At 46.8% G+C, this 23802-nt stretch overlaps 1 protein-coding gene across 3 annotated transcripts in view; it reads right to left on the reverse strand.

Annotated features, from left to right (window-relative positions):
* The window catches only part of CFAP100 (cilia and flagella associated protein 100), a 72154-nt gene that overhangs the window by 9996 nt on the left and 38356 nt on the right, over positions 1-23802 (reverse strand). For 2 of the 3 annotated variants that reach the window (XM_033087928.1, XM_033087927.1), the window contains 10 exons: positions 20420-20520; positions 17977-18169; positions 16299-16366; positions 16055-16218; positions 15757-15837; positions 15106-15287; positions 14741-14773; positions 14538-14664; positions 9448-9496; positions 9173-9324 (listed from right to left, as the gene is read on the reverse strand). In XM_033087928.1, coding sequence (XP_032943819.1) covers positions 9173-9324; positions 9448-9496; positions 14538-14664; positions 14741-14773; positions 15106-15287; positions 15757-15837; positions 16055-16218; positions 16299-16366; positions 17977-18169; positions 20420-20520 — 1150 coding nt within the window. The remainder of the gene's footprint in view (positions 1-9172; positions 9325-9447; positions 9497-14537; positions 14665-14740; positions 14774-15105; positions 15288-15756; positions 15838-16054; positions 16219-16298; positions 16367-17976; positions 18170-20419; positions 20521-23802) is intronic. The other variant, XM_033087929.1, reaches the window with a different exon arrangement.

The following is a 23802-nucleotide window of genomic DNA, read 5'->3' on the forward strand; positions in this document are numbered from 1 at the left end:
TAACACAAAGCTACACTAATCAAAGAAGTGTGGTATTGGCATAAACAAGTAGACCAATGGAATAGAGAACCCAGAAATAAGCCCTCACATATATGGTCAAATAATTTTTTCAAGGGTGCCAAAACCATTCAATGGGGGAAAGATAGTCTTTTCAATAAATGGTGCTGGGGAAATTGGATATTCACATGCAAAAGAATAAAGTTAGACCCTTACCAAAACTTGTATACAAAAATTGACTAAAAATGGATCAAGGACCTAAATTTAAGATCTGAAACAATAAAACTATTACAAGAAAACATAGTGCAAAACCTTCATGGCATTGATTTCGGCAATGATTTCTTGGCTATGACACCAAAGGCATACATAGGCAGCAACAACAACAAAAATAGACAAATTTGACTTCATGAAAAATTTTTAAAATTTGCATAAAAAGACACTATTCACAGGTGTAAAAGCCCACAGAATGGGAGCAAATATTTGTAAATAACATATTTGTTAAGGTATTATAATCAAGAATATATAGAGAACTATTAAAACTCAGTAACTACAAAAAAACAAACAAACACCTGATTCAAAATAGGAAAAAAACTTGAATAGACATTTCTGAAAAGAAGATACAAGGTGTGATCAAACAATATGGCAAATGTTTAAATTAAAAAAAAATTATTACAGTAAAAGACACATTGCCATTAATCTCCCTCAAAACACTCCCCCTCGCTTCAAACACACTTATCCCATCATTCTTGCCACTTTCTGAAGCAGTTCTGGAAGTCCTCTTTCATGAGTATCTTCAGTTGCACTGTCATGGCTGCCTTAATGTCCTGAAACTATTCAAAATGTTTACCTTTCATGGTCATTTTGACTTTGGGGAAGAGCCAGAAGTTGCATGATGCCAGATCCAGTGAATAAGGTGGACGAGGACACACTGTAATGTTTTTATTTGACAGAAATTGCTGTACCAGAAGCGATGTGTGACACACGTTGTGGTCACAAAATATGGTGAATGCTGTCGAGTGCCATCCAATGGAAAGGTGGGGATCTTCAATACGGGAAGTGGCATGTCGAACCTTAGTCTCAACTTGTTCGGTGCACTCAGTCGGGTGAGAGCTACAGTTGAGAGAAGGTGTGTTTTAAAGTGTGCCGTAAATCATCCTCCATCATGACAACTCTCTGTGTCACACATCGCTTCTGGTAGATGGCAATTTCTGTCAAATAAAAACATTACTGTGTGTCCTCCTTATTCACCGGATCTGGCACCATAGGGCTTCTGGCTCTTCCCCAAAGTCAAAATGACCATGAAAGGTAAACATTTTTTAATCAAGGCAGCCATGACAGTGCAACTAAAGACACTCATGATAGGGGACTTCTAAAACTGCTTCAGAAAGTGGCAAGAACAATGGGATAAGTGGGTGGAAAACGAGGAGTAATATTTTGAGGGGTATTAATGGTCTTTTACTGTAATACATTGTTTAAATTTAAACTTTCACCATATTGTTTAATCACACCTTGTATGTGAATGACCAATAAGCACTTGAAAATGAAGGAAATGTAAATCAAATGCAAATCAAAACTATAATGAGATACCACCTCATACCCATTAGGATGGCTACTGTAAAAAACAACAGAAAGCAGTAAATGTTGGCAAGGATGTGGAGAAATTGGAACCCTTGTGCCCTGGAGGTGGTACTGCTGTTGTGGAAAAGCAGTATGGCAGTCCCTTTAAAAGTTAAAAATAAAATTATCATGATTCAGCAATTCCACTTCTGGGTATATATACCCAAAAGAATTGAAAGTAGGGTCTTGAAGAAGTATGTGTATACATGTTCATAGCAGCGTTATTTACAATAGCTAAAATGTGGAAGCAACGCAGATGTCCATTGTAGGATGATTGGGTAAGCAAAATGTGGGCTGTACTTACAATGGGATATGATTCAGTCTTAAAAAGTAAGGGAATTCTGCAATATGCCACAGCATGGATGAACCTTGAGGACATTATGCTAAGTGAAATAAGTCAGTCACAATAAGACAAATACCGTATTATTCCACTTATATAAGGTACTTGGAATAGTCAGAAGCATAAAAATAAAGTAGAATGTTGGTTATCAGGGCCTGAGGGGTGGGAGAATGGATTATTGTTTAATAGGTATAGAGCTTCAGTTTTGCAAGATGAAGTGTTATGGGACGGAAGGTGGTAATGGCTGCATAACAATGTGAATTACTGAATACCACTGAATTGTTCACTTAGAAATGCTTAAGAGGGTAAATTTTATGTAACGTGGATTTTATCACAATAAAAGGAAAAGAAAAAATGAAATAGAGACCCTTCTCACCCCGACAAACTTGACAGTGATACTCCACTAAATCCTGGCGTTTAAGATTCTAGAGGAAACGAGTGACGCACACTTAGTTCTGGTTCCTTTATAAGTACCTGTGTTTTGTTGGTTTCCTTTGTCTGCTTTGGCATCATGGCATTTTCTTCTTGCTCTCTAACCCCACAGGAGGTGTTCAGTGTGAGCCCCATTCCGTGTACTTTTGCCTGGCCTTTGTTTCAGTCCAGGCTAGTTTTCATTTGTATTGGCTTTCTCTTCTTCCTTGTGTCTGTCCTCATCTCCTGGAATTCCTTGCACACATCACCTACAGATGTTTTCTGTGGGGTCCTGACTTTTCTCCTGTTGTTTCATCTTGTTCTCAGAGTTCTGGGAGCTGTCCCAGCTTATCGTTTTCCCCTTTGCTGACCTGATTGCTGGCCGTGTCCAGTCCCCATTGTAATCTTAACCCCCGTGAGCTTTCCTGTGCACGGATGGGTCTCTCTGGTGGCAGGGGAGCAGCTTCTTGAGAGAGAACTTAAGATGTTTCTTCTAATTCTTGCAGTATCTACATTTACTTGGATTTCTATCCCCTTAATGAATGTACTTTCTCATATTTCTGGTGACATTTTTCTGTTTGATTGTCCTTAAAGCTGGAAGTCAGTGCGAGTCCAGTACTGCAGACTTAAGATGAGTTGTGCCATTTTAATAGAGTGTCAAGATGGAGCTTGGGCTGTTGGCAGATGTGCAGACTGGTTTTCCCCTGAGGCATGGGGTCTAATTTCCATGTCTGAGTGGCAGCCATGGGTTGCAGGTGCCTAGCGTGGCTGCTAAGACTGCCTACACAAGTTCTTGCCTCAGCCACAGGTTGGCCCTGGAAAGTACTTGCCATAGAATGTGGCACCTCAGTTGTAGTTGACCTTGTTTTGGCAGAAGATGGCTTGCCTTATAACCCTTATGTGCCCAGTCAATATACAGAGGCTAGTGACAAAGTCAAACCTGAAAAGTCCTAAATTCACCAAATAATGTTTTATGAAGGTTTAATTTACATATCATAAAATGTACCCATTTTATGTGTACTGTTTAATGAAATTTGACAAATTTATACACCTGTGTCAGGACACACATATCAAGATATAGAACCTTTTCATCACCCTTCAAGATTCTTCATGCCCCTTCATATTGATCCTCTCCCTTCCCCAGCTGCAGGCACTATGGGCCAATATCTCTCACTCTAGATTCCTTTTGCCCATATGGTGCATGGAACTTTCAGAAGGCCCCCCAGTGACACCAGCCTCCTCAAAGGTATGCACGCCCTTGAACGTGTGCTGAACCCAGCAACTTGCTTCTAACCAATGGAATGTGGGATGGGATGTCATTTAAGTGATTAGGTTACTAAAGATCAACTTCCATCTTGCTAGCAGACTCTCTCTGCTAGCTTTTTGTCTTGCACACTTTGAAGAAGCAAGCTGCCGTATCAGAGAGCCCACATGGCAAGGAACTGAGGGTGGCCTCTAGCCAATAGGCAATAAGGATTAAAATCCTACCCACAGCCACGTGAATGAGCTGGGAAGTGGCGCCTTTCCCGAGTGCAGTCTGGGGATAACTGGAGGCTAGCCACCACCTGGATGGCAACTTATGAGATGCCACAATAGAAGACATAGCCTGGCTATGTCTGTCTTGTTGCCCTCAGCATAATGCTTGTTAGGTCCATCCATGTTGTTGCCTGTGTTAACAATTTGTCCCATTTTATTGATAAGTAGATTTCCATGGTGTGTAATGGCCCCCTTCATGTCCATGTCCTAATCCCAGAACCTATGAATATGTTATTTGGCAAGGGGGAACCAAGGTTAAAGGTGGAATTAAGGTTGCTAGCCAGCTGACTTTGAGATGGGGAGATTATCCTGGATTATCCAGTTGTGACCAACGTAATCACAAGGGTCCTTATAAATGGAAGAGGGAGGCAGGAAAGAGAGTCAAGTGATGCTATGTGAGAAAGACTCAACTGGCATTACTGGTTTGAAAATGGAAGGGAGCAAAGGAATGTGGGTGGCATCTAGAAGCTGGGACAGACAAGAAAAAGCTTCTCTTTTACAACCTCTAGAAAGGAGTGCAGCCCTGCCAACACCTTGATTTTAGTTTATTGAGACTCATTTCAGAGTTATGGCCTCCAGAACTATAGAAGAATAAATGTGTGTTCTTTTGAGCCACTTGGTTTGTGATAATTTGTTACAGCAGCAATAGAAATCTAATGCACATCGTATGGATATACCACATTTTGTTTATCCACTCACCTGCTGATGGACATGTGGGTTGTTTCCAGTTCTTGGCTCTTAGTATGAACAATTTTGTTGTGAACATTCCTGGGATTTTTTGGGTACACTGTCTCTGACACAGACACTCTTTCTTCCATTGTTGGAACAGGCTGATCATTGACTGCTATATATATTGTTTAAATAGAGACTTTATGTTTTAAAGCAGTTTTTAGTTCACAGCAACATTGAGCAGAAAGTACAGAGATTTCCCAAATATCCTCTGCACCCCACCACGTCCCCTACTATCAACATCCGGCACTAGAGTGGTGTTTTTACAATCGATGACCCTACACTGACATCGTTATCCCCCAAAGTCCATAATTTACATGAGGTTCACACTTCATGTTGTACATTCTGTGGGTTTTGAAAAATGGGTAACATGTACCCACAATTACAGTATCATACAAAATAGTTTCACTGCCCTAAAACTCCTATCTTCCACCTATTCACCCTTCCTCCTCCCTAACCCTTGGCAACCACTGATCTTTTTACCGTCTCCATAGCTTTGCCTTTTCCAGGCTGTCCAGTAGTTGGAATCATACAGTGTGTAGCCTTTCAGATTGTAACTGAGTAACATGCATTTAAGGTGCCCCGCTATGTCTTTTCATGGCTTGATAGCTCATTTCTTTTTAGCGCTGAATAACATTCCATCGTCTGGATGTACCACAGTCTATCCAGTCACCTACAGGTAGAAGGACATCTTGGTTGCCTCCAAATTTTGGCAAGTACAAATGAAGCTGCCATAAACATCCATGTACAGGTTTTTGAGTGGACATAAGTTTTCTGTTCCTTTGGGTGAATACTAAGGAACACGATTGCTGGATCATATGGTAAAAGTATGTTTACTTTTGTAAGAAACCACCAAACTGTCTTCCAAAGTGGCTGCACTAGTTTGCATTCCCACCAGCAACGAATGAGAATCGCTGTTGCTCCACATACTTGCCAGCATTTGCTCATGTCAGTTTTGGACATTGGCCACTGTAATGGGTGTGTAGTACTATCTGCCTCATTTTTGTTTTAAGATGCAATTCCCTGATGACACCTGATGTTGAACATGCTTATTTGCCATCTGTATATCTTCTTTGATGAGGTGTCTGTTCAGGTCTGTGGCCCATTTTAAAATTGTGTTGTTCCTTTTCTTATTGTTGAATTTTAAGCGTTCTTTGTATATTTTGGATAACAGTCCTTTATCAGATATGTATTTTGCAAATATTTTTTCCCAGCCAGTGGCTTGTCTTCTCAGTCTCTTGACATTGCTTTTCATAGAGCCGAAGTTTTAATTTTAGTGAAGTCTGCTTATCAATTCTTTCTTTAATGAAAATTATTGCTTTGGTGTTGTATCTAAAAAGTCATCAGCATACCCATGACCATCCAGATTTTCTCCTATGTTACCTTTTAGGAGTTTTACAGTTTTGCATTTTACATTTAGGTCTATGATCCATTTTAAGTTAGTTTTTGTGAAGGATTTATGGTCTGTGTCTAGATTTCTTTTTTTGCACGTGGATGTCTAGTTGTTCCAGTACCATTTGTTGAAAAGGTTTCCATTATATAGATTTTCCCTCACTATCTGAAAGTGGAGAGTTCCTCTGAAGCCTTCCATAAGTTGAAATAGTATACAGCAAAAAGTATCCCCTGCTTTCTGAAAGTTCGCATTATGCTACTTCACTTTTACAAAAGACCTACATTAGTATGGTAACCGCTTTTTTTGTAAAAGAGAAAATCCTCTTTGGATTTCTCTCAGAGAAAACAGGTAATAAATAATGTAGGTCTTTCATAAAAGCAAAGTGGTGTAACGAGAATTTTTGGAAAGTAGGGAATACCTGTTTTGTTTTTGCTCCTTTGGTCAAAGATCAGTTGACTATATTTGTGTGGGTCTATTTCTGGGCTCTCTGTTCTGTTCCATTGATCTATTTGTCTGTTCTTTTGTTAGCACCACACGTCTTGATTACTGTAGCTTAATAATAAAGGTCAGGTAGTGGAAGTCTTCCAACTTTGTTCTCCCTCAATATTGTGTTGGCTATTCTGGGTCTCTTATCTCTTCATATAAACTTTAAAATCAGTTCGTTAATATGTACAAAATAACTTGCTGGGATTTTGATTGGGATTACATTGAATCTATAGATCAATTTAGGAAGAACTGATATCTTGACAATATTGAGTCTTCCTATCCATGAACATGAAATATCTCTTTATTTAGTTCTTTGATTTCATTCATTAGAATTTGGTAATTTTCCTCATATAGACCATGTTTCCCCACAAATAAGACCCAGCTGGACAATCAGCTCTAATGCGTCTATTGAGCAAAAATTAATATAAGACCCGGTCTTATTTTATTATAAGACCAGGTAATATAATATAATATAATATAATATAATATAATATAATATAATATAATATGATGCCAGGTCTTATATTAATTTTTGCTCCAAAAACGCATTAAAGCTGATTGTCCAGCTAGGTCTTATTTTTGGAGAAACAGGATCTTGTACATGTTTTGTTAGATTTATACCTAAGCATTTCATTTTCTGGGGTGCTAATGTAAATGGTATTTTGTTTTCAATTTCCACTTGTTCATTGCTGGTATATAGGAAAGTGATTGACTTTTGTATATTAACTTTGTATCCTATGAACTTGCTACAGTGGCTTATTCGTTAGAGGAGGTTTTTTTGGTCGATTTTTTCAGATTTTCTACATAGACAATCATGTCATCTACAAACAACGACAGCTTTATTTCTTCCTTCCCAATCTATATAACTTTTATTTCATTTTCTTGTCTTACTGTATTAGCTAGGGCTTCCAGTATGATGTTGACAAGGAATAGATAGAGAGGACAGCTTTGCCTTGTTCCTGATCTTAGCAGGAAAGCTTTAAGTATGATGTTAACTGTAGGGTTTTTATAGATATGCTTTATCAAGTTCAGGAAGTTCCCCTCTATTCCTAATTTATTGAGAGTTTTTATTATGAATGGTTGTTTGATTTTATCAAATGCTTTTTCTGCATCTATTGATATGCTCATGTGCTTTTTCTTCTTTAGCTTGTTGATTGATTTTCAAATGGAACCAGCCTTGCCTACCTGGGGAAAAATCTCACTTGGTCATAATACATAATTCTTTTTATATATTGTTGAATACAATCTGCTAATATTTTGTTGAGGATTTTTACATCTATGGTCATGAGAAATACAGGTCTGTAGTTTTCTTGTAATGCTTTTGTCTGGTTTTGGTGTTAGGATAATAATGGTCATATAAACTGAGATAGGAAGTATCTATTATCTAGAAGAGGTTACACAGAACTGGTATAATTTCTTCCTTAAGAAATTATCTTCCTTTTTACAGTTTTTTTATTTTTTTCCCTGAGAAAGGGTGGTTCAGTTCATGGAAGTTAAATGCATATGGGATATGAATCCCCTGGAAATAAAGTGTTGGTGCTCTCAGGTTGGCTCAGCTGTTGAAGTGACTCAGTGGCCTGAAGACCAGCTATTGGACAGCACCTCCAGGATTCTGTGAGGTTTACGTGTACATGCATGTGTCCTCTTGACAGGTGCCAGGAATCTGGGAAGCTGCCTGCCTCTCCCCAGCTCATCTCTCTGTGTGTCTCTGCTACCTTTCAGCTTTCTAGGAAATACAATCTTGCCTGAGAGCTGGTGGTTTCACATCACTCTGGAGACTCCCAGCAGGAGACTCTCCATGGCAAGACAAGGGCCAGCAAGACATGGGTACTCAGGAACATAGTTTTCCCGTAGTTTATTAAATCATTGGGCTGGCTTCCACCACAGGGCCTTTGCACTTGCTTTTCCTCTGCCTGTCACCCTTTTCTCCCATATCACCCTGTGGCTTCCCATCATTCAGGAAGTGCCTGGCTCAAAGGACACCTTCTCCGGGAAGCCTCCTCTGCCCCCACCCATATGCTACCACTCTCCACTTCAGCTTCCTTCTCATAGCATTCTCTTTATTTTCCTCCTAGAATGTGTCAATATCTACAAGTCAAATCTGAGAGCCTACCTGTCTGTCTGCCCACATGGAATGTTAGCTCCATGAGACAGGGCCGTGCTTTATCCTTGGAGGGCCCAGACCCAGGCCTGACCCAGAAGAGGTGCTCAATCTGTGTTTGGGAGTGAATTCCTTGTTCCCAACAGGCTTCATATAGTGCTCCAGCCTGACCCTACCTAGCCCAGCTCTCTTGGGCCTGATATCAGCAGAAGAACACACCCAGGTGGTCCTTGGAGATGTCCTCTCTGGCTACAGAATGCTTCAGGATGGGGATGGACCAGTCTGGTGTGCCTACACCCACATGACTTACTCCCAGGCTGCTCCTGGGTTCCCATGACTCTCAGCTCCTCAGTCCAATAGGACACACCCTCTCATCTGAGCCAGGCCTATAAGACTTCAAATGGAGCTTTCCAGAAAACTGAAGCCAGGTAAGGGCTAGGGCCATGGACGGGGGGGTGGGAGGCCACACAGCCCAGGTCCCAGTGGCTGTGTGGGTCCCAGGATGACAGCCTGTGACAAAGCCCACTCCCCACTGGCCTGGGCAGCCCCACGTGAGACCTACATGAGGAGCTGGGTGTTTTTCATGGTGAAGCTCAGCTCCTCCAAAGTCTCCTCCATCTCCTGTGTGTTCTGGATCAGTGAGAGGTTCTGCTCCTCCAGCTCTGTGAAGATGTCCAGGAGCTGCTGGGGCTCCGTGAAATATAGCTCCAGCTCCTGCAAACAGAGCCATGTGTGCGAGGCACCAGCAGTGCATTTGTGTGTGTGTGTGTGTGTGTGTAGAGGGGGGGTGGGGGGGTTCTGGCTCCCACAAGCCCCGCCCAGAGTAGGGCCACTGACCTCCCCGTCACTGTTTGAGTCCTCCTGCACAGGGAGGGCAGAACTCGACCTGTGGAGAGATGTGGGGTCAAAGCGCCAGGGCCCAACCTGAGCACAGAAGTCCGATGGCTGTTGTGCCCCATCGCAGTGGTGTAGACGCCTGGCGTCGCCACAGCATCTCTCCACCCTTATACCCCTCGTCCTCCTCATCCATCACACAAGTTGCTTTGGTGGTGGTACCAGCTTCCTCTTGGACCCCCAGCTGTTACACAGCAGCCTGGGGGATAGTTTCAAAATTCAATTAACTCATTTCACTCCAGCTAGAATAAAACTTGGCCTCCTCCCAGGAGCTGTGGGGGCCCTGCCACCTTCCCAGTCCTCGGCTCCCCACCACCCAAGGTTATTCTCCTCCTGCCCTGCAAGCTCCCTTCCTGTCTCTCTAGGTGCTGACCCTCCTCAGGGCCTTGGCAACTGTGGCTCCCACTGCTAGGGCTGACCCTCTCCATTTGCCATCCTTTTTCTAAAAGCCACGTTCAGGGCCTTTTATGCCCATCTCCCCTATCTAGATTTTGCCCGGGCACTTGTCATTGATGGCCTGCATTGCTATCCTGTGACACTAACAGCCATCTTCGACTGACCCTGAGCAGCCCACAAGGGCAGGGACCATTCTGAGCCAGCCCCTGGAATGTGGGAAAGGCGGTGTGGGCTTTGAGCACTCAGCACGGGGCCCTGGAAGGCCCCACAGATGTGGAACCAATTCTGCCTGACAGCCAGACCTGCTCTCATTGCCCTTCTCGCCTGCCTCAGCCTGGGCCCCCATCCTGAATGTGCAGGTTCTGCTTGCCAAAAAGCAGTCAGGGCAGACTCACAAGCAGAGGAAACTGGGCTGAGATCTGAGAGCCTCCAGGTCCTTATCTACCTACAGTGGAAAGGTGATAAGTGCAAAGCCCTATGGGAGAGGCCACAACTGTACTCAGAGGCTCTGGTCACCTGGCTAATAGGTGGAGGGGTCCAGATGCAAATCCAGACCAGTGTGCTCCCAGACTTCTATTCTCAGGGACTGTCCCAACATGGGGCCTTATAGTGGGAGCTCCAGGGCTGATGGGCGACCTAGGCAGAGGAAGCCTGAGTACCTAACCTCTTGGAGCCTCCATTCAACACTGAACTGGAAATATCCCCCATCGGCTGGGCATTGCAGAGATCAGAGTTAACGCATGGCATGTTCCTGGCCCACCAATGGTGGCTGCTCTCCACAAGGCATGACCATAATTCATAAAGATGAATGTGACCTTGCAAACTGATAGTTCTCAGGTCCCCTTCCAGCCTAAGAAGCATCAGTTTGGGACATAGGAGGTTGAGTGTGGAGAACATCTAAGGAGGGAGAGGATGTCCATATGAGCCTGGAGCTCAGGAAACAATGGGAGACAGAACCATGGGAGGGGTGACCAGCCTGCTGTAGAGAAGGAAGGACAGGACATGTAAGGGGATGAGCAGAAGATACAGACCCCATGAAGGACAGTGAGAAGGAGGCTTCTGAGCTCCCAGGCCACCCATTGTCCCTATCCCCACTACCACCACCCTCATCCAAGCTGATAAACCACGAAGCTTCCAGAAGGATGCATAAGAGACTATTTTAGTGCCTTTGGGGTTGGCAAAAATTTCTTAAGTAGGACACAAAAGGCATCAACCATAAAAGCAAAGATTGGTAAATTGGACTCAAAAGATAACATTAAGAGAGTAATAAGCAGAGGGTACGGGGACAGGGGGGTGGGAGATGAGGGCAAAGGGGATCAAATATATGGTGATGGAAGGAGAACTGACTCTGGGTGGTGAACATACAATGTGATATATAGATGATATATTACAGAATTGTCCACCTGAAATGTATGCAACTTTGCTAACAATTGTCACCTCAATAAACTTTAACAAAAGAAAAGAAATTCCTGGGACGGTTGGTTAGCTCAGTTGGTTAGAGCGCCGTGCTCTTAACAACAAGGTGGCAGGTTCAATCCCCACATGGGCCACTGTGAGCTGCGCCCTCCACAACGAGATTGAAACAACTGCTTGACTTGGAGCTGATGGGTCCTGGAAAAACACACTTAAAATAAATAAAAAGTTTTAAAAAATTCCTGTTATCGATACTCATAAAAAAAAAGAGGGTGATAAGGCAAGAGAGACTGGGCAGCACCAATAGAAAACAAACAAGAATAAAAAGGCCAACAATCCAATAAAAATGTACAAAAATTGAACAGACACTTTTCACAAAGGAAGATAGCTGAATGGCCACATTTTTCATCATGAAAATGTCATTAAAATCATAATGAAACACCACTCCATCCCTGTATTTAACCTCCTTTGATTTTCTGTATTCTGATGCTTTGACATCTGGGGCTCTGCTGACCCTAGATGGACAAACACACTTGAATGTACTTTTCAAATGCAGAACAACTAATCCAGAACCCACAGCACAATCTCTCACACTGGAGGCACTGTCTCTCTGCCTAATCACCCAGGGTCAGGTCCCAGACGTCTTGGGGCAGCCACAGATCCCTGAAATTATTAAAACCAGCTTATCCTAAGCTGCTTACCTTGCTTCATCTGTTCTTTTTTGCAGAAATCACAGTAAAGTCTCCTGTCCAAAGTTCCCCTATTCTCTCTGCTTCCTGACCACCCTGCTGCTTTCCCAGGTGGCCCAGGGTGTGGCATCCCTCCTCCTTTGGGAACTTTGAGTAGCTAACCATCTTTTCAATGGCAGTTATCTCCTGATCTACTGACTTTACTGAACCTCAAATTTCCTATCAATACACTCTATTTTAAAACAACCCTACCATAACAGCTAGACAGGAAGGTACTGACAATACCATGATTTGGTGAGGTAGTAGTAGGGCAGCTGGAACTCTCACGCGTGCTAGCGGGGGTATAACAGGGCAGCCACTGTGGAGGGCTGTGTGGTAGAAGCTACGAAAGCTAAACATATGCCCACCCTATGAACCAATAATTCCACTCCTATTTGTAACAGAAATAATGCTCATGCATGAAATAGTGCTCAGATAGAAAAGTAAAAGAATGTATGCAGCAGCTTTAATCAAAATAGACAAGAATTGGAAACAACCCAAATGATCACCAGTAGGAGAGTGGACCGAGACAATGGGGCTTATTTCCACAGTGGGACACAAAACAGAAGCAAAGAACAGCCTGTGGCTGCACAAAGCCAGCTGGGTGCGGAATGAAAAGATCTACACCCATAGAGCAGCGATGTTTTTCTAAGTGCATCAAATTCAAGAACAAGAAAAGTGTTCCAGGGTGATCAAGATCAAAACAGCAGTCACTTTCTGGTGTGAGGTCTGACTGGGAGAGGGCACAAGGGAGTTCTGGGCACTGGGAATGTTTTCTATCTGGATCTGGGTGTGATCACATGGGTATACATGTGTCTAAAAAGTCAAGTGTTCACTTAAGATTTGTTTGGTTTGTGACATATCAATAACACCTCAACATAAGAGGGAAACAAGGAAAAGACCTACCTCTGATCACGTCACTGCTTTGCAGGAACTTCCTGGCCTCTGCAGGCCCTGGACCTGAGGGTGGATTATGGAGCCAGAGACCAGGGTTCCAACTCTACCTGGCTGCCCTGTGCCTCAGTTTCTTCACCTGTCATGTGGGTGGCCCTCCATGAGGTGCTAAGGTTTGGGGTGGCTGAGCTGTAGGACTAAGGGAACAGGGTCATCTGGGGTGAGGCAGTGGGGAGGGAGGCAGTGGAGGTGGGGCAGGAGGAGCTCTGCCCTGTGGTCACTGGTCACTGCTGGAGAACACAGCGGCTGTGTGTGGAGTGTCAGGGGAATTGCAGGAAGAAATCCAGGAGGTGTCCAAGAAGTGCTCAGTGGTCCCAGAGGTAGGAGCTGGAGGAGCTATGGGGCAAGAGTCACTGGAGCTGGAACTTGCCCCCAGAAGGAGGCCTGCCCTTAATTGATGGAGCTGTCAGACACTGGAACAATTCTGCACAGCTGGCAGACCCAGCTCTGAGCCCCTCTGTGACAGTGATTTTAATGTGTCAACTTGGCTAGGTCAAACGTTATTCTAGATGTTCCTGTAAAAATGTTTTTTAGATGAGATAATAATTCCTCAGTAGATTGAGTAACGCAGATGACGCACTATAATGTGGAACATTATATATATAATGGAGAAACAGTGAGACGTGAAGTGTCAGTTCCCCCATGAAAGGAAGGATCAGCATAAGAAAACCACCTTTGCTTGTATGTAGGTTGAATCATAAGCACGCCAGTACTTTTTTGACAGACAAACACAGCAATTTCATAGGGTTCAACATCCTATTTGCATAAAAATTGCTAGAAGGACATGCAGGAAATAATAAAACTCATTGCAGTGCTGCCCATGGCTTCCTGGGCCAACAGCCTGGAAGGAGGTGCATGAGAACTAGGGGATAAGATTTCTCAGCTTATACCTGATTTTTGTGAATGCTTCAGCGAAGGAAGAAAAGTAACTGTGTGACCCAGCAGCTAAACATATGCCCACCCTATGAACCAGGTAAGGTGGGTGGAGTAGGTGGGATGGGGACAGTTCTGGCCTTGCAGCCCTCCATGGAAGGACAGGCTTGCACTGGCTCATGGATCTGTTTGGGGTTTCTGTCTCTCATCGTGTTTTTTAGAAGGTTTGAAAGTAACCATCACACTTAAATCTGGGTAATTTTCTACAGAAGTCTATACTTCTGGCTTCCCTTGAATGGCTCTGGAGCTCTGGCCCCCGGGCTGGCGTTCTCTGGCCACAGAAGGCTAGTGTGGGTATGTGAGGGTGTGTGCCATCCTGTTCCACATGCCCACTTGGCTGCCCTCATCTCTGCACATTTGACTAGTTCATTAGCACCCAAATGGACCACCGTAGGCTTAAGTTTACTGAATCAGGAAGAAATAAACCTTTGTGGAGGAAGCTTTTTGATTTTCCAGCTTAATTCAGACTACACACCCTCCAGGTTGGGAACAGCCCTCCGCACACTCTCCCCTCGGGGAGACCATCCTGGAGCCTCTGGACTGGAGCCACTGAGAAGCACTCTGCACCAGGCCCTACCCACTTCTACAGCTCCCCTCAAGCCTACTCACCCTTTGGGGTCCAGCCAGCCACTCACACTGGGCTGCTTGCCCGGCTGGAGGCTGATGGCGCCAGATAGGATCTGCCCCGCCCGTATCACCTGTAGCACTTTCCAGGACTTCCTTGGGCTCTGACTCTCTGGAGAAAGCAGAGGAGTGGTTTCCATGTGCCCCAGCCTGGAGCAGTGCCCCTCCAGCCCGGGGCAGCCACATACCTTTGGAGACTTTCTTGCCTTTGATCCCTGGTCCTACAGGAAGCAAGGGAGGGGTCCCAGATGGTCTCTGCTAGAAGCAGGCCTGCACTGACATTGCTTAGGGGCACAGGGCTTCCCAGGACCCCTCAGTGGCAGGAGGGACGTGCATAGGAGGAAAGCCCCTTGAGTTTTAGTTGAGAGCCAGACCCTCTTCCTCAAGTGGGTGCTTGGGCTGAGCCACGATTAGCTAAGAGGTGGCTGCTGCCCGTCTGGGGCTCTGCAGAGTTTGGCAGGGACCAAGCCCATGGCCTGGACGCCTCCAAGGACCCTGTGAGCTGGGCACAGGGACAAGGGGGCCTGGGGACCTGTCTTCTCTTTTCTGCTACCTTTGTCCCCTTGTGTGGAGAACAGAGTATACTCTTTGGGGGCTTTGGTGACTTCCTTGGCCTTTTTGAGAGCCAAGTGTTTCTTCTCTTGTTCTTCCAACCACTCCTTGGGTGACAACTTGTGCAGGAAATTCTTGTAGACTTTATAATGCTGCAGTATGTCTTCAAAACTGGAGATTTCACTAGAACCGGGGAGGGGACAGGTGAAGTCAGGCTCTGCCCACTGAGAGGCCCCTCCAGAGGGGACCCCTTTTACACCCTGGCCAAACAGGACAGACATAGGAACACTGCCATGTCAGGGAAAGAATGCCCACCCTGCAGGGACCAATGTGGGGTAGACCTCCCAGAGGTACAGCCCTCAGGGACTCTGTCTGCCCCCTCCCAAGGTGGAGCCCAGGGGCCCAGAGCCATGTGAGCCCTGTCTCCTGGTGATGTGGCCTTGGAAAAGTCACTGAATCTCTGGCTTTCTGGCCTCAGTCACCTCACCTGTAAGATGGGCAGCAGACCACAGTGCTTCGAAGCCCTGAGATATTTAGAGTTCGGTGGTAAAGTGATAAGGTTTGCATTGTGTGGGGCTCCCTTTAGCTGGGGGAGAGCGATGGAGGAAAATGTGGTCAAGCCAGCCCAGGCCCAGCTTGCCTCTGACCTCACCTTTTGATGTTCCTGATCTGGATGGTCAGATCGCGAATCTCAGTGATCTTCGCCACCTTCGCTTTGGTCTCCTTCTCCGCCCTGGAGGGTATGTGGGGGCAGGGAGCCAAACTCAGAGTGTTAAAGAAGAGTGTCCACACTGCCCTCAGGCCAGGGACCTGGGTCGGGGTCGAGGTAAAGGTGAGGTCAGAGATTAGGGTCAGGGACCGGGTCCCGGCTGGGTTGGGTGGGTGTGCACTGGCCCAGGGGACAGTGGGGGTGGCACATGGCCAGCCAGCCCCTGGTGTCACAGGCTTACGCTTTCAGGGCCTGCACAGAGCGGCGGTCATTCTCCCTGAGGAACTTATCGAACAGGGCCGAGTCCTTTTCCAGGGACCTCTCAGCTCGCTCCAGCTCCGCCTCCTCCTTAGTCACCAGCATCTCCAGCCGCTGGATCTCACTTCGCTTCATATCCAGGGCATACTGGGACCACCAGAGCAAGAGTCACACTCCTCACTGGGACAGTCCACCCAGGTCCCCGACGTGGGAGCAGCAAGGCCTACCTGGATGAGGAACATTTGCCGCTTCTGGTTGATGTACTTGTTTATGTTATCAGATTCCCCTTTCTTTTCTGCAATGAGAGGAGGGAGGCATCTAGAGCCTGGGGCGGGCAGTGGGAGAGAGACCCAGGCCCGTGGCAGAGGAAGGGGACACAGCCAGTTAGTGGGGAACCAGTCAATTGCTCCCTATGCAGTGCTCTGTTGCAAGGCCCAGGTTATTACGGAGACCATGGGAGAGTGGGCCGTGTCTCCAGCAAAAGGAGAGAAGGCTTTGCTGATATATTACATCTCCATGCTTGGAGACCGGTCCAGGTGGGAAGAATCTCTCTTGCTGTAGCACTCTTCTCACCTGGAATGAGACTCTGGACACCCTTGCCCTGGAAATTTCACCAAGCTGGACTTAATAACAAAAGGCCTATTGGCCAGGATCCGAATGGGGGTGGTGAGAGAAAAGTGGGGCGGCATGATCTCTACTTGGGGTACCCTAAGCCCCCAGGGCTCAATTTGGGCAGCAGCTAAGTCTAAACTGCAGGAAGAAATCATGGCTGACACCTGGGCAACCTCTCAGAGTGCAGGCAGAAAGGCAGCGCAGTGGGGCCAAGAGCCGGGCGTGCCTGTTTCCTTGGTCTTTCTGGAGAGGAAACTCTAGACATGTCTCAACTTTGGAGAGCCTAGGGACTGTGGAAAGGGCTGTAGAACCATGTGGCTCTCTGTCTTGTGTCTCATATCCTCTTCCTTCCAGATGCACATGGTATGGTGCAGGAGTCCTGTTTTAAGTCTAGATGCCTGGCAACGAGCCCACTAGACCCTTGCCTCCCTGTTCTACCTTGGGGAAGGCCCATCTCCTTACTGGAAGCTAAAGCTGGGAAACTGACGAGTCTTGTGCTTAAACCTGCCCTGCCTGGTCCAGGCTTCCCTATTCAGGTGCCACCTGCCTCTGCTAGGTCTTAGGAATGGAACGTGGAGGAAGAAAGGAAACACGTGCTCTGTACAACTCCATGCAGAGCTTGGCAAACAATTGGCACAGCAAGCTCAGTGCTTCGTACCCCAAAAACAAGCCATGAGTGTCAGGGTTATAGTCACAACCAGCACACTTGTAGTTGCACTGGGTTCCAGGACTCTCTGATCTCAACTGTTTCTTTCTAGCTTAGTGATGTTATACTTTATCATCTGTGTTGATAGATTATTAGTGTGTTCTCAATATTTAAGATTTCCTACTGGGTCAGAAAATAACAGCTCTCTCACACACAGTTCTTTCTCACTACGTGCAGTGTCTAAAGATGTTGAATCTCACAACCATGAGGTTGGTACTGTCATCAGTGAGGAGAGGAAACTATAGTGCAAAGGAGTTAGCTAACTTGCCCAAGGTGGTGCAGCCATTAAATACTGAAGCTGAGATCTGAACCCAGGAAATCTAGTTCCACGTTGATGCTTTTCACTTCCAAGTTAAATGCCTATTTTATACATCCTGCATTCACTGGTCAACATTCAGAATGCACGCAATACTGGGATTCAGAGACTTTTAGACTCCATCTGGAATTGATCATTGTGATGGTGGAGGCAGGGCTTAGGCAGAGAAGACCCCCTTTCCCCACTGCACCATAGCCGTTCCTCTCCAAGTACTTTTAAACTACTGCTCTTTGGCGGCGCAGACCCAATGTGGGGGAGGGAGGAGTGGCACCTTTGGTCATGGAGAGCTTCCAGGCCATGTTGTCGTGGAAGGCCTGAAGCTGCTCAGCCTCTGCACGTGCCTCCTGGTCCTCCATGTCGTCCTCCAGCTGCAGCTGTCGCCGCAGGCTGGTGTGCTTGGCAGACACTTTGGACGAGTAGGTCATCTTCTCGTGCACCCGCAGTGTCTTCTTCTGCTCCCTCTCCTGGGGGGTGGGTCGGGGGATTTGGCGGCACCAGCCTCCATCCTACCCCCACCCCCCACCCAGTACCCCTCTCCCACCCTGTCTGGGCCGGGTATCCTCCCTGCTACGTTTTCCCACTCCAGGGTCACGTGGGCTTAAGGTGGTGGGTAGTTGGCTCGGTCAGGATGCGGGATGCGAATGGGGCAGAACCGGGGTGCGCACATGCTGCGCGCGGTGAAGGCTGTGAAGCGGTGTGCGTTTGGGAGCACCCTGGGTTCCTGCACACGACTGCCACGGGTGGAGAGGAAGTGGGCAGGACAGGCCTCTGGACAGTGGGGATGCAGGTGGGCCGCCAGGTTAAGCACAGGCTGCCTACCCCCGGTCAGATGTACATTCCAGATCAGTAGTGCAGGGACATATTAAAAGATGATTCCTTGTTTATCTGAAATCCACACTTAAATCCACTGAGTGTCTTGTGATTCGCTAAATCTGACATCTCAAGGTTCAGGGAAACTAGACCTTTTGAGTTTCCTAAAGAATCTTGAAAACCCGAATTTGAGCTGCAACCTCCTTAGTCAGTGTTGGGGACTGTGCTGTCATTTAGAGTCTGCACCTCCCCACCTATTTTCTGCTCTGCCCTGGCAGCTGGCCCCAGCCCTTCACTTGAGAAGATCCCAGGATGAGTGAAGGTTGGGGCCTCTTCTTCCCAGAGGCCTAGTGCAGGTCTCTGGCTGTGGGGATGCCCAGGCCCTCCTGCTGTTCAGGCTCTGGGAGTCTCCACATCCTTCACCAGCAGGGCCGCTCAGCCCACCTGATCAGACAGGCCGTCAGGTGAACTCTTCATTTGGCATTTCCTGGGTTAGTTCTATTTCTTGCTGGGCCTGTCAGATACAACAACCAATTCAATCTCTAAAGAGTGCTGCCTAGGAAAAACCTAGCTGTGGCAGGATCCAGCGTGAGGCCACTAGTTTGCAGATTCCTGTATAAAACAGTCCAGAAAATGTCACCCTGTAGAATCCCAGTGGCAGAAGGTCTGCATTTAAAAGACATTGGGCAGGTACTTGGGGTCAGTGTGAGGTTGGGGCGCTCTGCTGTGATGGGGGGAGGAGTGTGAGGTTGTCGGGGCTTTTGCAGGAAGGCAGAGATAGCCCTGAAGCAGGGACAGGGTTGGAAAAGAAAATCCAATCCTGCACTGGTGAGGTAAGAGAAGGTCTCTAAGTCAAGGTCAGAGAAAGTCTGTGTGTTTGCAGTGTCTTCCCACTCTGGAGGCCACAGGAAAGTGTCAGCTGTTTCATATGGCTTTTTTTGAGTGCCTCCTTCCAGGGCAGAAGTGAGTGCACAGCATGGCAGGATTGGGGGGAAATACTGTTGGATGGTGGCCCAGAGTTACTAGGTGGGAGGTCCGGGGTAGGGCTGGAGCATGTGCATTTCCGTAAGTGTCACTGGTCACTGGTTGGGGTTGCAGTGGGAGTTGCTGCCTAAGGAATCTTAGATGCTGAGACCTGAGTTGGAGTGGACAGAGTCAGCCCAGCAGGGAGTCTGGGACACTGGCCATGAGAGTATGACCAGAAACATGGTCCTGGCCACTTCCCAAAAAAGATGCTCATCCGGTGAGCCCTCCCCAAGCCTGGCTGCAGTGAGGCTTGCTTGCTCCAGCTGTGCTGTGGTGTGGGGGAGTAGGCTGCCTGGGCACATGGGCTCTTGGGATGGGGAAGCAAGAGAGACTATGCTGGGGTGCAGATGAGGTGCAGGCTGGGGGTCAGGGCTGGCCCCGAGACTCCCGGGCACTGCTGACGGGCATGTATGTACATATGTGCACATGTGAGCATGTCTGTGTTTGTATCTGACCTCTAAGAATTCCAATGAGAGGACAGCGCAAGGCTGGAGCAGTCATGGGAAGGGGGGCTCCTGGGGGAGGTGAGGGTCCTTGAGGTCTGCCTGGAGGGACAGTGAGACCCCCAGGTGGGGATGGCATCTCATGCAAGGGACAGCAAAAATGAAGGTGTGGTGGCTGAGGCTGTGGCCATACAGCTCCAAGCAACCTACCCTGACAAAGGCCCAGGCACAGTGGCAATAAAACTGGGTAAGACAGTGGGACAGGTCAGGGACCTGAGAGCCAGGCAGAGCTTCAGGTTGGTTTCGTAGGAAATGGAGAGCCATTTATTATTCTAGAATGAGACAGTGACCTGAGGAAAGTGCTCTTCAGAAATCTGGCTGCTGCTTGTGTGAGGGAGGAAAGAGCTGGGGACAGGCCTTGGCCCTGATACTTACTGAGAGAGACTTATTCCGTTCCTGATCTCTGAGCAAGAAGAAATCCATATCCCCAGACATGTGGAAAGGATTAGCTGAACGGCCAGGAACAATCAGAGACACTGGGGAAGGAGATATCTCATTGGAGAGATGAGCCAGCTCTTCCAGGCTGTGGCCTGTGCCTCTGGGGTCCCAAAGCCTTCCCAGGCCAGCACAGGGAGCTTCTGTGAAAGCATGCGTGAGTAGCAAATATTCTCTTATATCCAGCTGTGCCTGAAGTCTACCTCTGGATCTTCCAGCTCCATAAACTCACCTGTTTGGTTTAACCTAGTTGTAGTTGGGCTTCTGACCCTGGCATCTGAAAGAGACCTCATGAATAGCGCTTCCAGTGTCTGAGTCATCTGTTATGTCCCTGGCCCTATGTCCTCTCTCATTTGAAGTCTCAGGAACTCCCACTCCATAGAGGAGGGAAGCGAGAGCCTGCCACTTGTAAGTGATGGTGCCAACTAATGGTGTTGACTCCAGAGCTACGGCACCGGCCTGCAGTGAGCGCTGGGGAGAAGGTACTCAAGGTAAACATGCTTTGTCTTTGCAGGAATCTCCACGATCCTCCCAGGGGAAGGCTGGGCTCGGGGGTGGGTGAGGGCAATGCACCTGAGGCCTGGGGAGGCAGAGCAAGAGTTTGAAAGGTGGTTGCCACCAAGGACCCCAATTCTGATGCCCCCTCCCCCAGAGATTAAGGAGAGGTTCCCACAGCTCAATTCAGAAGCTGTCAGGGAGGACAGAAGCCAGAGGGGACCAAACTAAGGACTTAAAAATACGGTTGCTTTCTTCCACTACCTTTGGTTGAAAAGAAACATGGTTCATTGGAAAACAAAACAAAACAAAACAAAACATTCTTGAAAGAGAATATGGTAAAAACAAATAAATAAACAACTCCTCTACTTTGAATGAGCTGCTGATAACATTTTGGGGGGTATTTTCTTCTAGTACTTTTCAATACACATTTTTAATAATTTCATATCTTCCCTTTAGAAAAAAATTAAAACCACTTTACCATCAACAGCTCCCTGTGAAATTACCAATTCTTTGTGGACCTTGTAAGCAAACATTAAGGGCTGCAGTGACACACCGTGTCATCAGGGTGCAATTGCCACGATGTGCGTGCAACCATAAGTGCTGCCCTGGACATGCTGAGGACATCATCAACCACCACTGACTGGTTCTTAGGAACTGATTTTCCGAAGGGAGACTAGAGACCAGGGGCTGTGAGCAGTGTCCAGGCTTCAGAGACTTATGCGTACCTGCCTTTCTGGAGCTCTGTCTCATTTTACACCCTCATTAAAAGAAAGAGGGCTGTTAAAGGAATTCAAAGTTATGACAGTCTCAAAATACCTCTGAACAAGATACTTATTAACTACCAAGAGAAAAGGAGCTTTACTGTGGAAAAGCCTGGCAGACTCCCCCTCACGCAAGAGATCAAAGTGAACACTGGCAAGAGAGAAAGAGGAGTTTGCACTCTCTCCAATGGGACCCCAGCATAGCACTCAAACATTCCTGCCTAGGACACTTCATCTGTATTCTGTCCTGAGGAGGGGTCGGAAAAGCCCAAAGTCATGGGCATTCTATAACATCTTTGTACTATTCTTTTAACTTTTCTGTAAGAATTAAATCTTGTCAAAATAGAGAGCTTAAAAAACTGAGTTATGTTCAGAATGAGAAGAATAAAGGTGATCTGCTCCTTGGCCCAGCCGACAGGAGGAAGTCAGAGGGGCCTCCAGTCAATTCTTAGCCTGGCTTTTGAGGGCACAGGGCCTGTGCTGTGAGAGGAGACGGCCCATGGGTGGTGCTGGCCCCAGGTCCATCAGGGACCTCTAGACAGGAGGGACAGAGATGGGATAGAGGCTCCTGCACTATGAGGGACAGAAGACCATTACCCGGGCTTGTGAAGGTTTGGATTTGAGAGTGGGTTCTTGTCCCATGCCTAATCACATTTGTTTTTTGTTTGTTTGGTTGTGTTCTTTTTTTACACACTGACTAATTCTGACAGACTCCAGGAGAGACTGCAAAGGGCCTGTCAGCCTCAGGAGGCCAGAGAGGTGAACCAGGCACATGGCGTTTGCACCCCATCAAGGGCCCCTCAACTCCCAGAAATGTCATAACAAATTTAGAAATGGTGGACTGCTCTGGACAATAATAAGCGGGGAACAGAAGCTGATAGGGAGCGCATGGGGTGGGAAGGCAGACAGGGTGGGGTTAAGTGGGGAAGTATAGTCTGACACAGCTCCAGAAGGAGGGCCTGGGAGTGGGGACAGCTCTGGGTGGCAGAAAGGGGCAGGGCTGCCCTGGACAGAGCTGCCACAGCCAGTCCCCTCCTCAGTCCTTGCACACTCTCTCTTGCTCCCTGTTCCTAGCCAGTAACCCAGGCAGAGGAATTTGCCCTAAATTCAGAATAGTGAAGACTGAGCTTGAGTCAGAATGGAGGGCAAGTAGGAGCTTTATGTCCCCAAACTGCCTGGTAGCACACATGGGCCTCATGTCCCAGTCTCCATCAGAGAGATTAATTATGATAGTTAGCAAGTACTGAGCATTACTCTGGGCCAGAGTGAGGAACTTACATTACTTAACTTTCATTAAAACCTATGAGGTGGGAATTATTGTTATCCCTATGAGGAAACCGAGGCACAGAGAGGTAAGAAACTCACCCAAGGCTACGTAGCTGTACGTGGCTGTGTGGAGACCGGCTCTGAACACAATTTGCATTTGCAGTCAAACGACGAGGGGGTATTTGGTATTAATGTGAAGATAACCAGTGTGTTAAGGTGAAGATGGGCCACAACCAAGGATGGCAATCGTGTGAAGCAAACATCCCAGAAATGCAAAGTGAGTTTAACATTTATAAACCAATTAATGTAACACACCCATAACAGAATGAGAGAGAAACAATTATATGATCGTTTTAATAGATGCAGCAAAAGTGTTTCATAAAATTCAAAACTTATTTTGAATAAAAGTTTTAGCAACCTGGGAATAGAGGGGACTTCCCCAGTCTGATAAAGGGAAGTGGGTGGGCTGAGGAATGGCCTCCAGAGATGGCTGCGCCATAATCTCCCAACCTGTGACTATGTTCCCTTGTATGTAAAGGGGACTTTGAAGATGTTATTAAGGTAAGGACCTGGAGATGGGGAGATGATCCAGGGTTATCCAGATGGGGTGCTCCATATAGTCAATCACAAGGGTGCTTATAAGAGGGAGGCAGGAGGGTCAGAAGCAAGGGGAGGAGGTGTGACAAAAGAAACAGAGGTTGGAGTGATGTCATGGAGATTGGAAGATGCTACCTACGCTGCTAGGTTTGGAGATGGAGAAGGGGCCACAAGCCAAGGAATGCTGGTGGCCTCTAGAAG

This window comes from Rhinolophus ferrumequinum, chromosome 19, assembly GCF_004115265.2.
Source record: "Rhinolophus ferrumequinum isolate MPI-CBG mRhiFer1 chromosome 19, mRhiFer1_v1.p, whole genome shotgun sequence".
Lineage (NCBI taxonomy): Eukaryota > Metazoa > Chordata > Mammalia > Chiroptera > Rhinolophidae > Rhinolophus > Rhinolophus ferrumequinum.